We start from the raw sequence: 18,644 nt of genomic DNA, 5'->3' as shown, positions 1-18,644 counted from the left end.
CAACATATCAATCAAACCTTGTAGGTACCTAGTTGTGCAAGTTCAATTCAGTCTCAGATTATTGATCAGAAAAATCGGCCATCTTGGATTTGGAGAATTGAAGTTTGTTATCTCTATTTCTTAAGAACTGGAGGGATGTTCCTCAAACTTCACATGTAATGTTCCACTTGATCTTGTTATCAGATTATTAAGAAAGAAGGAAAAAGTAGAGAGAAGATCAGTCTGACATAAAACCAATAAGATCATTCAATGGTGGGCACCAAAATCCCGCTAGTATCTCTTTGTTTATAGCTGTATTTCGAGTCCCATTTCATGCAAGTCCACCCATTTTGATATTACAACAAAACAAACAATGTTTGCCAATCATTTTAATGTAACAGGATTTAACAATACATTTAAACAAGCTTATGGTATTTATAGTCAATGCGTAATTGCTCTGTCAGATGTGTTTTTATATTTCATTACATCTAATTTAGCAGGCAGATTCACCCATATTTGAACAATACATTTTAAGATTTAAGTCATACAATATATATTGGTGTCTGAAAAAAGTTAGAACCTAGGAAGTGTCTAACAAATAAACCAGATTTTCATATTCTAATTATTAAGAATCTTCCCTGAGTAATTTTGTTTGTCCAATATGGCAGACATAATTGAACTTCTGACTCCCACAAAATACAACTGCCTCCCTAGTGGTATTTTCAAGCCATATTTAGTTGAAATCCATCCAGCTGTTTGAGAGGAGTAGACTTTCAAACTTCAGTCATACCAAATGTGACTGCCTCCCTTGTGGTATTTTCAAGACATATTTAATTGAAATCCATCCAGCTGTTTCAGAGGAGTAGACTTTCAAACTTCAGTTATACCAAATGTGATTGCCTCCCTAGTGGTGTTTCAAACCTTTGGGAGGAGTAGACTTTCATAGGATCAGCATGATGACTTGTCATATTGGTTCACAAGTAATCTTATCAGCCTCTCAAATACCAGAAAAAAATGTGACGAGAGTTTGTGATGTACAGTAGCCACATTTTAGTGAATACTTTGGGGAGCTGAATCGATTATTCACCCTTAAAAGATCTATGTTGATGGCTCGCTTTAATGCAAGTTTGTCGTGTTGTTATAGTCGATGAATATTATAAACATTACACATGTCAAAGTCACTGGCTGTAGCCCACACATTTCAATCGCTATTGACTGGCCAGTATCTATCACCCCTGTGTAGATAACTCAGTATTGTATGAAAGACCTGTTATAACAGGCTTTAAACGATCACAGGCTGTTTCACATCACAACTTTGCCTTGTTCACATAAACACTGGTCTATTATTCCATCAACATAAACAGGTGTGCTAGGAAATTGCTGACTTCATTGGGATGTTTAATGACATGAAATCATCAGCCACCACCACCTGGTCATCTCTCAGAATCTCCATAGCCTCGAGACGTAACTTCTTCACAGTCTCATCTCCTTCCTACATAAATACAAGAGTAATCACAATCTCATTCTTAATATTTGATGTCACTGTGGTATGAAAAAGTAAAAAAGATAATTAAAAGGTAAACAGTACATAGTTTAAATTTTTTTTTGACAAGTGTACCTTATAAGAATATTTTTTAATGATTTTTAAAGCTACAGTCAAACCTGCTCTAACGACCGCCTGTATATAACGTATATTGTTTGCTTCAAAAATAAAATTAACCCTGTAGTCAGTTTGGACCAGCAATTGAGGAATCCAGAATTGAATGCTCACAGGATAGATTTTATCTTAGTATTGGGTAAATACACAAGTGTTTAAGCTGTTAATTATAATTTCTGCTTTATAAGGCTCATTTCCTGTCAATTTTATTATGTACACATATATTTCATACTGTTTGTCTAATAAAAAGTAAACTTGTTAACATTTTGTATATCCATTTATATTGAAGCATATGATTTACATAAATAGATGAAGTAAACGCTTTTGTGTAAATTTTATTGAAAAAGCATAATGAAATCCTAACTTGTGTGGAGTTGTGATAAAATAATAAAACCACAAAATTATTGTAACCAACAGAAATAAATATAGAGAGGAAATTGCCAACAGTTAGGGAACCCATGGACTTTTATTCCTTAATCTGTAATAATTCCCCCCGAGATATAAACAGCCAATAATATCAATTATGACTGACTTTTTAGAATTGGAAAACAAAATTTGTTTTCATAAGTGAATAGACCTCTTTAAGGCCCATCACAAAGCCCTCAAAGAAATCAGGTTCATCATAACTAACACATAAAAGTAAAGTAGTTTAACAATGCTAACAGAAGATTAAAAGTTACTGCTAATTACAAAGCTATTTTATCTACAGAGTTTTATATATTATTTAGTCGAACATATCTGTCTGGTTAAATACAATAATTCACTGCCTCTGAGGGACTACTTACCTTTATATCGGCAGACATTGGTTTATATCTCTGACTAAAGTGAGTAAGGACCAGCTGTTTAACTTTGAGTTCTGATGCCAGTTTAGACGCCATGCCTACAAAATTTCAATTAACAAATGAAAGAATTTTAATTCTCTTAAATGACAATATAAATTCAAGTTAACAAGGCCAATAACTGAAAATCAATATCATTGGCAAACCAACCTTGTTATGTCAGAAATGATTAGCCTCACCCAGTGATGTTTTAGACAGAATTAATTAAATTTCTAATAGTTTGTCCACATTGAAAACTTTATTGTTTATAATTATATACCTGGTGTTGAATGACCTTTTTCAAGGGCACTGTCTTTCAGATCATTCTCGAGTGTTGCCTCGTGTACCAAAACATCAGCATCATGACCTAGCTTGTATAGCTCTGAAGAATCACAAGAGTCTCCCATGATGACAACCTTTCGACCTGGTCGTGGAGGACCCATGACTTCTTCTGGTTTTATCTGATAACATTCACAAACTTCTATAGCTCAATGTTTCTACTGTCAGATGTGAATACAAATAGCAGAAAACGAAGCTTTGACATTTCTAGAACTAAAGGTTACATCTAATACTTTAACCGTAAACAGAGAATATTGAATGGTTTTCCGTTTAATATAACTTATATTTCACTTGTATGACAGAATATTGATATTTTCACAATGCGAAGCACGAGTGAAAAGTATCGAAATATTCTGTCATACAAGTGAAAATTCGAATATATGTTATATAAATTAAACGGGAAACCATTTAATTTTCTATTAATTGCATTTTATATGCTTAAAAACAAAATTAAAATCATTGAAAAATCAATGATGTCAAAAAGTGCGGGAATCAGTAAAATACATGTAATTCATGATTTCGTCATCTCTTTGTGACGTTACTCCACGTCAACTTGAGGGCGCCATTTTGAAAGGACTGATCAACAAAATTTAAGCTGTTCTGCTGTTATCGGATAATCTGTGCATGATGAGCTAATGTCAAGTGAGTATTTTGTCAAAAACTAGTCTGAATATTTCAGAGTTACAGCAAAATAACCAATTCATCTATCTTCGCTTTGATTGGAAATATCAGCAAGTATCAATGAGGTGAATACAAAGCTTCGCACTGATTGGTCAAAAATGAAAAACTGTTTTCACCGCTCATCGTTGCAGTGAAAATATAAGTTTTATTATTTTGTTATAAATTTCTATATTTCACTGGCAAAAACGCAATAAATTTTTGTTTTTGCTGATAAATGTCTTTTTAAAACAATTCACAGAGACAACTCACAGCACTATAATACAACATGTTTTAGTCCTTCTTATTTTTTCTGACTCAGTTCATCAGACTTTTAATGATAAGTTAAACCACTACATGTACTAATAAAGTCTGCTATTTAGGGACATCAATTAATATCCATAAGTTTGACATCAATGAATGGCCTTTATCTTGTACTCAAGTAACAGGCATCTGACATGTGACACATATATAGTTTTCAGATGCTACAGGTGTAAAATGGACATTACTGAAATCAATGCAAAGACTTGCATATTAGAATCGCTTACCTAGTTTAAGGGAAGATGTAAAGAAATGCTTCATGGACAGGATGACAGATCGAAGTCACACCATAATATGACCAATTCATAACAAAGGTATAAAAAGTGGGTCAAAGCAGCCTAAACATGGTAGTGCTGTAGTGCTGTAGTCAATTCTGCTGACAATGTTGTCTCGCACCACACCATGAGTCAAAAACCAATATGGCATCTCGCTCAACAATAAGAATCCCTTATAAGTATTCAACATCAACTAATACACAAAAAAGAATAGCAAGAACTGTTGAATCACTACACCACTCGGGAAATCACTACTAAATATCTTAACAAGAGATGATAGTTGAGAAAGAGTTTAAAGAAACAGAACTCTATATGATAGTTAACAAAGTTGGTAGATCCAGGATGATAAAAATCCATAATAAGAGTGACATCAATTGGTATCCTAGGAGATTGAAATCAAAATTAATACAATCAGACATAATCAACGAAGTTCGTAGAATGAGGATGTTGAAAATCTATAGTAATAGTGACCTCAAGTTTGACCCCATGAGGTTGTTGTAACCAAATTTGCTCAGAAGATGATGGTTGTAAGTATATAGAGGTTCCGGACTAAGATAATTAATGAGGTCAGGAGAGCGAGGACATCAAAAATATTTCTATAGTAATAGTGACCTTAATTTTGCCCCCCTGGTGGTTGAAACCTGAATTTGTTCAATAGATGATGCTTATGAGTGTATGAAGATTCAGAACAACTGGATCATTATTGACCTATTCACCATCTTTCTAATCCTATCTAATCCTATTAACAACTGGAATGCATCGATAAATCAGTTTGTGATCAATATCCATAAGAATTGAAGATAGGTCCTGCTTATATCTTTTGAATTTTCTTTTATTAATGAAATTTAAGTAAGTTCAGAACATCTTTGACAATACCAAATAGGTTTTACAACATAATCCATTATCTACCCAATAAAGATAAGCCACAATACTTACGACTTCCCCTGAAGGAAGGGTAACACACAACCCCTGTTTCAGTTTTCCATACTCCGGTCCAGGCTTTAGTCCCCGGGCCTTTAATTTCACTGGGTCCAGTCTAAACAACATATACAGAGAAGACTGATCACTTCTGTATGAGGTGACATGGTTGAGACTCCCTTGCTCTTCACTTGAGCTGACTTTGTCCATTAAAACATTGATATACAAGTACAAACATGTGGCCAGAAATCACTCACCTGGATAATTCTGTGATCATGACAAAACACCCTCATTTATTGTAGCCTATATTATGAATACTTTTCCATTTTGGACTACCATTCTCTGTACCATTCATGAAAGTCAACCCTTCCCTTTAGCGACCATTTTATTCATACATAAGAATAAAGAATTCCTCTATTTCCACTAGTGGGCCCTGTCCCTCTGCTCCCGAAGGAGTCAGGGCCCTTCCATATACAACATCTAGTCTACACTAAATTTGATCAAAATCCTTCAGGTTATGCAGAAGAACTTTAAATGTTGTACACCTAATCCCCCATCCCAGCCTTGTCCCTCCATCCCTTTGGCTTATACATCGTGTTTCCTTCACCCAATATAATACTCCAGGCCAAATTTTATCAAAAACCATTAGTAGAGGAATGACTTCTATTCTTATCAGCTACTCGTATACTATGTCTATTTTTACTAGCTACTCAGATACTATGTCAATTTTACCAGAAACTCCGATTCTATGTCTATTCCTACCCGCTACTCAGATACTATGTCTATTTTTACTAGCTACTCAGATACTATGTCTATTTTACCCACTTCTCAGGTACTATGTCTATTTTACCCGCTACTCAGATACTATGTCTATTTTTACTAGCTACTCAGAAACTATGTCTATTTTACCCGCTACTCAGATACTATGTCTATTTTTACCAGCTACCCAGATACTATGTCTATTTTATCCACTACTCAGATACTATGTCTATTTTACCAGCTACTCAGATACTATGTCTATTTTTACCAGCTACCCAGATACTATGTCTATTTTACTAGCTACTCAGATACTATGTCTATTCTTACCCGTTACTCCGATACTATGTCTATTTTTACTCACTACTCAGATACTATGTCTATTCTAACCCGCTACTCAGATACTATGTCTATTTTTACCAGCTACCCAGATACTATGTCTATTTTACCCGCTACTCAGATACTATGTCTATTTTTACTCACTACTCAGATACTATGACTATTTTTACCTGCTACTCAGATACTATGTCTATTTTTACCAGCTACTCAGAAACTATGTCTATTCTTACCCACTACTCAGATACTATGTCTATTTTACCCACTACTCAGATACTATGTCTATTCTAACCCGCTACTCAGATACTTTGTCTATTTTACCAGCTACTCAGATACTATGTCTATTTTACCAGCTACTCAGATACTATGTCTATTTTACCAGCTACTCAGATACTATGTCTATTCTAACCCACTACTCAGATACTATGTCTATTCTAACCCGCTACTCAGATACTATGTCTATTTTACTAGCTACTCAGATACTATGTCTATTTTACTAGCTACTCAGATACTATGTCTATTTTTACTAGCTACTCAGATACTTTGTCTATTTTACCAGCTACTCAGATACTATGTCTATTTTACCAGCTACTCAGATACTTTGTCTATTTTACCAGCTACTCAGATACTATGTCTATTTTACCCACTACTCAGATACTATGTCTATTTTTACCAGCCACTCAGAAACTATGTCTATTTTACCAGCTACTCAGAAACTATGTCTATTTTTACCAGCCACTCAGAAACTATGTCTATTTTACCAGCCACTCAGATACTATGTCTATTTTACCCACTACTCAGATACTATGTCTATTTTTACCGCTACTCAGATAATATGTCTATTTTACCAGCTACTCCGATACTATGTCTTTTTTACCAGCTACTCAGATACTATGTCTATTTTTACCCGCTACTTAGATACTATGTCTATTTTACCAGCTACTCAGAAAGTATGTCTATTTTACCCGCTACTCAGATACTATGTCTATTTTACCCGCTACTCAGATACTATGTCTATTTTACCCACTACTCAGATACTATATCTATTTTAATAGCTACTCAGATACTATGTCTATTTTACCAGCTACTCAGATACTATGTCTATTATACCAGCTACTCAGATACTATGTCTATTTTTACCCGCTACTCAGATACTATGTATATTTTACTAGCTACTCCGATGCTATGTCTATTTTTACCCGCTACTCAGATACTATGTCTATTTTTACCCACTACTCAAATACTATGTCTATTTTTACTCACTACGCAGATACTATGTCTATTTTACCCGCTACTCAGATACTATGTCTATTTTACCAGCTACTCAGATACTATGTCTATTCTAACCCGCTACTCAGATACTATGTCTATTTTACCAGCTACTCAGATACTATGTTTATTCTTACCCGCTACTCAGATACTATGTCTATTTTACCAGCTACTCAGATACTGTCTATTTTACCAGCTACTCAGATACTATGTCTATTTTTACTCACTACTCAGATACTATGTTTATTCTTACCCGCTACTCAGATACTATGTCTATTCTAACCCGCTACTCAGATACTATGTCTATTCTTACCCGCTACTCCGATACTATGTCTATTCTAACCCGCTACTCAGATACTATGTCTATTCTAACCCACTACTCAGATACTGTCTATTTTACCAGCTACTCAGATACTATGTCTATTTTACCCGCTACTCAGATACTATGTCTATTTTACCAGCTCCTCAGATACTATGTCTATTCTTACCCGCTACTCCGATACTATGTCTATTTTACCAGCTACTCAGATACTATGTCTATTTTACCCGCTACTCCGATACTATGTCTATTTTTACCCGCTACTCAGATACTATGTCTATTTTTACCCGCTACTCAGATACTTTGTCTATTTTTACCCGCTACTCAGATACTATGTCTATTTTACCAGCTACTCAGATACTATGTCTATTTTACCAGCTACTCAGATACTATGTCTATTTTACCAGCTACTCAGATACTATGTCTATTTTTACCCGCTACTCAGATACTATGTCTATTTTTACCAGCTACTCAGATACTATGTCTATTTTTACCAGCTACTCAGATACTTTGTCTATTTTTACCAGCTACTCAGATACTATGTCAAGTTTCAACAATAACTTACTTTCCTGGTAGTGGTTTTTCCTGAATTATGAAGCCAAAAGAAGGAATCCTGTGCTTTAGCCAAATTGCTGATACTTGCATTTTATCATCAGAGAAACTGAAAAAGAAACGGTTCCCTGTTTGATAACGAGGTTTTCATATAATTGTTACAAATGATTGGTTCAATAGATCTGCATGAAAGTGGATTCGTTAACTCGACATCAATATCTGGTCAATTCAGTTTTGTCTAAAAACTTTTCCATTTCAATAGTCAGTTTCCAAAAAAAGTTCTGGTAACAAATAAATGTATTACCAATAAGATATATAATGAACTAAGCCAAAGGCTGTATTTAGCATCCAGAGCCACTTTTCGTCAGTGTGACAAAATAGTCTAGTCTTACAATAGAAATTGTCTAGTAATGATACAATACAAAATCTCTAATTATGATACTACTCCAGTAATGATACAAAAACTCTAATAATGATAACACTTCAGTAATGATACAAAATCTCTAATAATGATAACACTCCAGTAATGATACGAAATCTCTAATAATGATACTTCTCCAGTAATGATACAAAATCTCTAATAATGATAACACTCCGATAATGATACAAAATCTCTAATAATGATAACACTCCAGTAATGATACAAAATCTCTAATAATGATAACACTTCAGTAATGATACAAAATCTCTAATTATGATACTACTCCAGTAATGATACGAAATCTAATAATGATAACACTCCAGTAATGATATGAAATCTCTAATAATGATACAAAATCTCTAATAATGATAACACTCCAGTAATGATACAAAATCTCTAATAATGATAACACTCCAGTAATGATACAAAGTCTCTAATAATGATAATACTTCAGTAATGATACAAAATCTCTAATAATGATAACACTCCAGTAATGATACAAAATCTCTAATAATGATACTACTTCAGTAATGATACAAAATCTCTAATAATGATAACACTCCAGTAATGATACAAAATCTCTAATAATGATACTACTTCAGTAATGATACACAATCTCTAATAATGATAACACTTCAGTAATGATACAAAATCTCTAATAATGATAACACTCCAGTAATGATACAAAATCTCTAATAATGGTAACACTTCAGTAATGATACAAAATCTCTGGTAATGATAACACTCCAGTAATGATATGAAATCTCTAATAATGATACTACTCCAGTAATGATACAAAATCTCTAATAATGATAACACTCCCGTAATGATACAAAATCTCTAATTATGATAACACTCCGGTAATTACACGAAATCTCTAATAATGATAACACTCCAGTAATGATACAAAATCTCTAATAATGATAACACTTCAGTAATGATACAAAATCTCTAATTATGATTACACTTCAGTAATGATACAAAATCTCTAATAATGATAACACTTCAGTAATGATACAAAATCTCTAATTATGATTACACTTCAGTAATGATACAAAATCTCTTATTATGATAACACTCCAGTAATGATTCAAAATCTCTAATAATGATACTACTCCAGTAATGATACAAAATCTCTAATAATGATAACACTCCGATAATGATACAAAATCTCTAATAATGATAACACTCCAGTAATGATACAAAATCTCTAATAATGATAATACTCCAGTAATGATACAAAATCTCTAATAATGATAACACTTCAGTAATGATACAAAATCTCTAATAATGATAACACTCCAGTAATGATACAAAATCTCTAATAATGATAACACGTACTCCAGTAATGATACAAAATCTCTAATAATGATAACACTCCAGTAATGATACGAAATCTCTAATAATGATAACACTCCAGTAATGATACAAAATCTCTAATAATGATAACACGTACTCCAGTAATGATACAAAATCTCTAATAATGATAACACTCCAGTAATGATACAAAATCTCTAATAATGATAACACTCCAGTAATGATACAAAATATCTAATAATGATAATACTCCAGTAATGATACAAAATCTCTAATAATGATAACACTTCAGTAATGATACGAAATCTCTAATAATGATAACACTCCAGTAATGATACAAAATCTCTAATAATGATAACACTCCAGTAATGATACAAACTCTCTAATAATGATAACACTTCAGTAATGATACAAAATCTCTAATTATGATAACACTTCAGTAATGATACAAAACCTCTAATTATGATAACACTCCAGTAATGATACAAAATCTCTAATAATGATAACACTTCAGTAATGATACAAAATCTCTAATTATGATAACACTCCAGTAATGATACAAAATCTCTAATAATGATAAAACTCCAGTAATGATACGAAATCTCTAATTATGATAACACTCCGATAATGATTCAAAATTTCCAGTATACAGCGACACTTACAGATTCCAGATTGAGTTTTGGTCGGGCTTTAATGTGGTGCCATTTTTTTCATTCGGATGACATTGATAAGATGATGAATGATCCACCTTCCATCGCTTCTGAAAAATATTCCACATTTCAGTTAAATCCTTTTAGTGGAAGATAGGTATGCCAATATACTATGTACTAGTCATGTTAATGCAAAACAACATATATGATCATCATGTATATAACCACAATATAAATGTTTGTACAAATCACAATCTAATAGTCTTAATTATTTATGAAAAGTCATGAATATATCCACAAGTTATAATTACATATGTATCTAAAGTCTAAGTTATGTCTCTAGGTACCGGGTATGGTGTGGTGGTGTAACTTACATTCCAGTCATCTGGATACTGACTAGTCAAACATTCCAGTTCATGGACAGTATAACTGAACCCCAGGAGTGACCGTGACAGCTCCAAACTGACACGTAGGAATTTCCGGAGGCCCACTGGACCATACACTTCTACAGGGTCTGTCCTTTGGTTATTCTGACTGATAGTACACATCAACCCAGGTAGTCCAAACATCTACAAGGTGACAGAGGTAAACAAGGTAGTCCAAACATCTACAAGGTGACAGAGGTAAACAAGGTAGTCCAAACATCTACAAGGTGACAGAGGTAAACAAGGTAGTCCAAACATCTACAAGGTGACAGAGGTAAACAAGGTAGTCCAAACATCTACAAGGTGACAGAGGTAAACAAGGTAGTCCAAACATCTACAAGGTGACAGAGGTAAACAAGGTAGTCCAAACATCTACAAGGTGACAGAGGTAAACAAGGTAGTCCAAACATCTGCAAGGTGACAGAGGTAAACAAGGTAGTCCAAACATCTACAAGGTGACAGAGGTAAACAAGGTAGTCCAAACATCTACAAGGTGACAGAGGTAAACAAGGTAGTCCAAACATCTACAAGGTGACAGAGGTAAACAAGGTAGTCCAAACATCTACAAGGTTACAGAGGTAAACAAGGTAGTCCAAACATCTACAAGGTGACAGAGGTAAACAAGATAGTCCAAACATCTACAAGGTGACAGAGGTAAACAAGGTAGTCCAAACATCTACAAGGTGACAGAGGTAAACAAGGTAGTCCAAACATCTACAAGGTGACAGAGGTAAACAAGGTAGTCCAAACATCTACAAGGTGACAGAGGTAAACAAGGTAGTCCAAACATCTACAAGGTGACAGAGGTAAACAAGATAGTCCAAACATCTACAAGGTGACAGAGGTAAACAAGGTAGTCCAAACATCTACAAGGTGACAGAGGTAAACAAGATAGTCCAAACATCTACAAGGTGACAGAGGTAAACAAGGTAGTCCAAACATCTACAAGGTGACAGAGGTAAACAAGGTAGTCCAAACATCTACAAGGTGACAGAGGTAAACAAGGTAGTCCAAACATCTACAAGGTGACAGAGGTAAACAAGGTAGTCCAAACATCTACAAAGTGACAGAGGTAAACAATGTAGTCCAAACATCTACAAGGTGACAGAGGTAAACAAGGTAGTCCAAACATCTACAAGGTGACAGAGGTAAACAATGTAGTCCAAACATCTACAAGGTGACAGTGGTAAACAAGGTAGTCCAAACATCTACAAGGTGACAGAGGTAAACAAGGTAGTCCAAACATCTACAAGGTGACAGAGGTAAACAATGTAGTCCAAACATCTACAAGGTGACAGAGGTAAACAAGGTAGTCCAAACATCTGCAAGGTGACAGAGGTAAACAATGTAGTCCAAACATCTACAAGGTGACAGAGGTAAACAAGGTAGTCCAAACATCTACAAGGTGACAGAGGTAAACAAGGTAGTCCAAACATCTACAAGGTGACAGAGGTAAACAAGGTAGTCCAAACATCTACAAGGTGACAGAGGTAAACAATGTACCGGTAACCCTCAATACTTCTGATTCAGTAATATAAATGAATGTACTCAAGACATGTTTTTGATTACTGCTGAAATTAACGATACATGTCCTATTAATGATTTTACACTCATCAACAACATTTATTGGTGTATCTGTGATGCAATCGTTGTAAGCACTTTACAGCACTTTACGAAGATTTAAAGAAAAGATTCATTACTGTTGCTAAAAATGAACTTTTCTCAAATTGTATTACCGTATTTGACCTAATAAGTGCAATGTGTTCTTACAAAAACACAAAAAGGGTGTACTTGATTTAACCATGTACAGAGAAAAATGTTGGTGTTACTGCATATGTATGGAACATTTTTTTTTTTTTTTTTACAAGTTAGAGTCTTTGGTTAAAAGACATAATATTACAATCCATATTGGCAGCTCAGAGAGGTAATCAGCTTCTTATGTGTTTAATTGACACACCACTCCTCTTTTACTGAAACAGGTAGGTAGAGACATGTGTGCCTATTAGGTCAAAAACAGTGATGCAGCTCAAATTAGAATTTACATCATGTTTACAGAAAAAGAATATGATTGTAAAATTTCTGTCCAAAACTTACATGGTCTCCATGAAGATGAGTGATGAAAATTTTGGAAACTTTGCCTGGCTTTACATTACTCTTCATGACCTGTACTTGTGAGCCTTCTCCACAGTCAAAAAGCCATACACCAGCTTCTTCTGAAACCACCAATAGCAATCAACAACATAGAATAATGATACTTTCTTAACTTTACTTTGACAAATAGATATTAATAACAGTGTAAAATGGCACCATTAATTAAACTAGTAACACACCTATGTTCTATAGGTCATTTAAAGCTTTCTTCACCTGTTACCCTGTTGTCCTTTCTGATGTCAAATGTAGAAATTTTGACATAATATTAATGATTGAAAGTGCTGATGTCATTATTGAATTGTCAATGTGACATCAATTTATCATAGTCATAACATGATCACAAACTTGTTGTGGATGGGGAATCTCCATCTCGACTTCAGTAGTTGTGATTGCCACTGTGCTGACATTAGAATGCTGTTGTGATGAATGCAGTCAACTTGAGTCAAGTGAGCTTCAGATCACTCTCCCCTAGTTTAAGACACACGGGTGGCAGTGATGTCTGGTGGGTAAGTTGTTTCCCCACCAATCATAGTTTTGGCTAACATATTTTCCCCGAACATCCAACACAAAATTTGTTTCCTTTAAGCAGCATTGTAAAAAAAAGCATTTCAGAACTTGTGCTATTTGTTGAACTTGACATTGATGTTAAAAATAAAGGTTAACAACCTTAGTGTGAGATAAATAGAATCATTCACCCAAATGGGGATCTCAACCCAAAGGGGAAGTTTCTAAAGTTGCCAAACATGAGGCCTGCTAACTTTTTGGCAGCTTAAGTGTCTTACTCATGAGGTTGAAACCCACTGTCTCACCCCAAACAAGTTAATAATAACTTTTCCTTAAACCTGTTCACCCGCATATGTATCTAATATTGATGTTGCATAAATGCAAGGAAACATTGGCGTGACATGATTGAATTGTCGACGTGCTATCATGGTATTATTGAGAAGAGCATGTGTTGCTTGTCTCAACCCTAGGGCGAGATAAGAAAATCACACACTGGTAAAATTGTGGATATCCCTGTCCAGGGTAAGAGAATAATAGAATCTTTCACCCCCTTGAGGGTGAGACAGGGGAATCTCAACCTGATGGGAAGATTCTTAAGTTGCCAAACACGAGGCTTGCCAAGTGTTTGGCAGCTTAATTATCTTACCCCGAGGGTTGTGATTCCTCTGTCTCACTTTCATGGGGGTGAATGATTATTTTTCTCTGACCCTGTTTACCCTCTTATGTATCTAATATTGAGGTTACATCAATGCAAAGAAATGTTGACGTGACGTGATTGAATTGTCGACGTGATGTCATTGTACTGTTGCCGTGACGTCATGGTATTGTTGACGTGATGAAATACAATTGTTGAGAACATGAAAAGAGCACATCTAGCTTGTCTTTTCCCTCTGGTGAGATAAGAAAATCTCACCCCGGTAAAACTGCGGATATCCCTGTCCAGGGTAGAGAAAAGGAAATCTCACAACTGTAAAATTATGAATAAACTTGTCCAGGATAAGGGTGATTTCAACACAAAAGGGAAATTCTGAAGTTAACATCGCTTGTCAAGTGTTTAGTAACTTATAATAACATACTTACCTTGACATAATGTTATACAGGTATACCCATGGCAGGGAGGGGTACATACTTACCTGGATTTGTTATACAGGTAAACCCGTGGAAGGTAACTTAGGGGTACAGACTGAATGACTTGTTATACAGTACAGATAAATTTGTTGTAGGTTAGGGGTACAGACTTAATGACTTGTTCTACAGTACAGATAAACCACGGTAGGTTAGGGGTACAGACTAAATTACTTGTTCTACAGTACAGATAAACTTGTTGTAGGTTAGGGGTACAGACTAAATTACTTGTTCTACAGTACAGATAAACTTGTTGTAGGTTAGGGGTACAGACTTAATTACTTGTTCTACAGATAAACTTGTGACAGGTTAGGGGTACAGACTGAATGACTTGTTCTACAGGTAAACTTGTGGTAGGTTAGGGGTACAGACTAAATTACTTGTTCTACAGTACAGATAAACTTGTGGTAGGTTAGGGGTACAGACTTAATTACTTGTTCTACAGATAAACTTGTGGTAGGTTAGGGGTACAGACTTAATGACTTGTTCTACAGATAAACTTGTTGTAGGTTAGGGGTACAGGCTTAATTACTTGTTCTACAGTACAGATAAACTTGTTGTAGGTTAGGGGTACAGACTTAATGACTTGTTCTACAGTACAGATAAACTTGTTGTAGGTTAGGGGTACAGACTTAATTACTTGTTCTACAGTACAGGTAAACTTGTGGTAGGTTAGGGGTACAGACTTAATGACTTGTTCTACAGTACAGATAAACTTGTTGTAGGTTAGGGGTACAGACTTAATGACTTGTTCTACAGATAAACTTGTTGTAGGTTAGGGGTACAGACTTAATTACTTGTTCTACAGGTAAACTTGTGGTAAGTAAGGGGTACAGACTTAATGACTTGTTCTACAGTACAGATAAACTTGTTGTAGGTTAGGGGTACAGACTTAATGACTTGTTCTACAGATAAACTTGTTGTAGGTTAGGGGTACAGACTTAATTACTTGTTCTACAGGTAAACTTGTGGTAAGTTAGGGGTACAGACTTAATGACTTGTTCTACAGTACAGATAAACTTGTTGTAGGTTAGGGGTACAGACTTAATGACTTGTTCTACAGTACAGATAAACTTGTTGTAGGTTAGGGGTACAGACTTAATGACTTGTTCTACAGATAAACTTGTTGTAGGTTAGGGGTACAGACTTAATTACTTGTTCTACAGGTAAACTTGTGGTAAGTTAGGGGTACAGACTTAATGACTTGTTCTACAGTACAGATAAACTTGTTGTAGGTTAGGGGTACAGACTTAATGACTTGTTCTACAGATAAACTTGTTGTAGGTTAGGGGTACAGACTTAATGACTTGTTCTACAGATAAACTTGTTGTAGGTTAGGGGTACAGACTAAATTACTTGTTCTACAGTACAGATAAACTTGTTGTAGGTTAGGGGTACAGACTTAATGACTTGTTCTACAGTACAGATAAACTTGTTGTAGGTTAGGGGTACAGACTTAATGACTTGTTCTACAGATAAACTTGTTGTAGGTTAGGGGTACAGACTAAATTACTTGTTCTACAGATAAACTTGTGGCAGGTCAGTGGTACAGACTTAATGCCTTGTTCTACAGGTAAACTTGTGGTAGGTTAGGGGTACAGACTTAATGACTTGTTCTACAGATAAGCTTGTGGCAGGTCAGTGGTACAGACTTAATGACTTGTTCTACAGGTAAACTTGTGGTAGGTTAGGGGTACAGACTTAATGACTTGTTCTACAGTACAGATAAACTTGTTGTAGGTTAGGGGTACAGACTAAATTACTTGTTCTACAGTACAGATAAACTTGTTGTAGGTTAGGGGTACAGACTTAATGACTTGTTCTACAGTACAGATAAACTTGTTGTAGGTTAGGGGTACAGACTTAATTACTTGTTCTTCAGATAAACTTGTTGTAGGTTAGGGGTACAGACTTAATGACTTGTTCTACAGTACAGATAAACTTGTTGTAGGTTAGGGGTACAGACTTAATGACTTGTTCTACAGATAAACTTGTTGTAGGTTAGGGGTACAGACTTAATGACTTGTTCTACAGATAAACTTGTGGTAGGTTAGGGGTACAGACTTAATGACTTGTTCTACAGATAAACTTGTTGTAGGTTAGGGGTATAGACTTAATGACTTGTTCTACAGATAAACTTGTTGTAGGTTAGGGGTACAGACTTAATGACTTGTTCTACAGATAAACTTGTGACAGGTCAGTGGTACAGACTTAATGACTTGTTCTACAGGTAAACTTGTGGTAGGTTAGGGGTACAGACTTAATGACTTGTTCAACAGATAAACTTGTTGTAGGTTAGGGGTACAGACTTAATGACTTGTTCTACAGTACAGATAAACTTGTTGTAGGTTAGGGGTACAGACTTAATGACTTGTTCTACAGATAAACTTGTTGTAGGTTAGGGGTATAGACTTAATGACTTGTTCTACAGATAAACTTGTGACAGGTCAGTGGTACAGACTTAATGACTTGTTCTACAGATAAACTTGTGGCAGGTCAGTGGTACAGACTTAATGACTTGTTCTACAGGTAAACTTGTGGTAGGTTAGGGGTACAGACTTAATGACTTGTTCTACAGATAAACTTGTGGTAGGTTAGGGGTACAGACTTAATGACTTGTTCTACAGATAAACTTGTTGTAGGTTAGGGGTACAGACTTAATTACTTGTTCTACAGATAAACTTGTGGTAGGTTAGGGGTACAGACTTAATTACTTGTTCTACAGATAAACTTGTTGTAGGTTAGGGGTACATACTTAATGACTTGTTCTACAGATAAACTTGTGGCAGGTTAGGGGTACAGACTTAATGACTTGTTCTACAGTACAGATAAACTTGTGGTAGGTTAGGGGTACAGACTAAATTACTTGTTCTACAGTACAGATAAACTTGTTGTATGTTAGGGGTACAGACTTAATTACTTGTTCTACAGGTAAACTTGTGGTAGGTTAGGGGTACAGACTTGTTCTACAGGTAAACTTGTGGTAGGTTAGGGGTACAGACTTAATGACTTGTTCTACAGGTAAACTTGTGGTAGGTTAGGGGTACAGACTTGTTCTACAGGTAAACTTGTGGTAGGTTAGGGGTACAGACTTAATTACTTGTTCCACAGGTAAACTTGTGGTAGGTTTGGGGTACAGACTTAATGACTTGTTCTACAGGTAAAGTTACCTGTGGTAGGTTATGGGTACTCAATGACTTGTTCTACAAGTAAACTTGTGGCAGGTCAGTGGTACAGACTTAATGACTTGTTCTACAGGTAAACTTGTTAGCGGTACATAATTATCTGACTGGCTATACATTTAAACCTGTGGTATGTAGGGATACACAGACTTATCAATTCCGTGACAGGGTAGACCTCTAGTGACAGACTTACCGAGTCTTAGCGCTATACACGAAGCCCCTCTGGTAGGCGATGGATAGGCAGATCCTGTACCTAGGAAAGTTAGTTCCATTGCCATCTTTGTTCCGATATTTGAGGTATCGTTTACTATTTCTTCATTACACAATTCAATTGAGGTTTATCAAGATGGAAGTACTGTTGTGGTTCAAGGCATTTATATGTGTACAGTCACAGAGTCAAACAGCAATTTCCCCCTAACTTGTAACAAAACACGCGTTTGGTTTGGTTGTTGCAGGATATTGCATGTGCCTAAAGGGGCATAACTCTAAACAATATGTAGAATTTAACGCGCGTAGCTTTAAGGAGTCACACAACTAAATAATTTACTATGTTATTACTAGGGACCCCATCCCTTCATTCGCTCGTTATTGAATGTGTTTATGTTTGTTGTTGTTAACCACGCTCTCTGGTAAAGTGTTCCAAACTTAATACTCGCTATGAGAAAAAAATAAT

The 18,644-nt window shown here is 35.3% G+C and overlaps 1 protein-coding gene across 3 annotated transcripts; it reads right to left on the bottom strand.

Annotated features, from left to right (window-relative positions):
• Nucleotides 1–353: 353 nt before the first annotated feature.
• Nucleotides 354–18,429, bottom strand: LOC117316185 (zinc phosphodiesterase ELAC protein 1-like). 3 transcript variants are annotated; one of them, XM_033870703.1, is made up of 9 exons: nt 18,165–18,429; nt 13,104–13,222; nt 10,959–11,153; nt 10,597–10,694; nt 8,210–8,305; nt 4,983–5,082; nt 2,735–2,915; nt 2,422–2,516; nt 354–1,471 (listed from the first exon to the last, which is right to left on the bottom strand). In XM_033870703.1, exons 1-9 carry the CDS (start codon nt 18,247–18,249, stop codon nt 1,349–1,351), a joined length of 1,092 nt encoding a protein of 363 aa, XP_033726594.1. In that variant the 5' UTR covers nt 18,250–18,429; the 3' UTR covers nt 354–1,348. The 3 variants fall into 3 exon arrangements, with proteins under 3 accessions (XP_033726594.1, XP_033726601.1, XP_033726610.1); XM_033870710.1 differs by having other exon boundaries at nt 10,597–10,691; XM_033870719.1 differs by lacking the exon at nt 18,165–18,429 and having other exon boundaries at nt 10,959–12,483; nt 13,104–13,217.
• Between the last annotated feature and the right edge of the window lie 215 nt (nt 18,430–18,644).

Source organism: Pecten maximus, chromosome 2 (assembly GCF_902652985.1).
Source record: "Pecten maximus chromosome 2, xPecMax1.1, whole genome shotgun sequence".
NCBI classification, from domain to species: domain Eukaryota; kingdom Metazoa; phylum Mollusca; class Bivalvia; order Pectinida; family Pectinidae; genus Pecten; species Pecten maximus.
Note: the sequence above shows the minus strand (reverse complement) of the source record. Positions and strands in the feature narration are given on the sequence as shown.

What these genes read in the sequence shown, in the direction of transcription:
- LOC117316185 (XM_033870703.1), bottom strand. Translation starts at nt 18,249, where the DNA reads ATGGCAATGGAACTAACTTTCCTAGGTACAGGATCTGCCTATCCATCG. An exon ending in AGTATCCAGATGACTGGAAT is followed by an intron (nt 10,695 to 10,958) that starts GTAAGTTACACC and finishes AATATTTTTCAG; the next exon opens with AAGCGATGGAAGGTGGATCA. An exon ending in CCCTTCCTTCAGGGGAAGTC is followed by an intron (nt 2,916 to 4,982) that starts GTAAGTATTGTG and finishes GAATGTTATCAG; the next exon opens with ATAAAACCAGAAGAAGTCAT.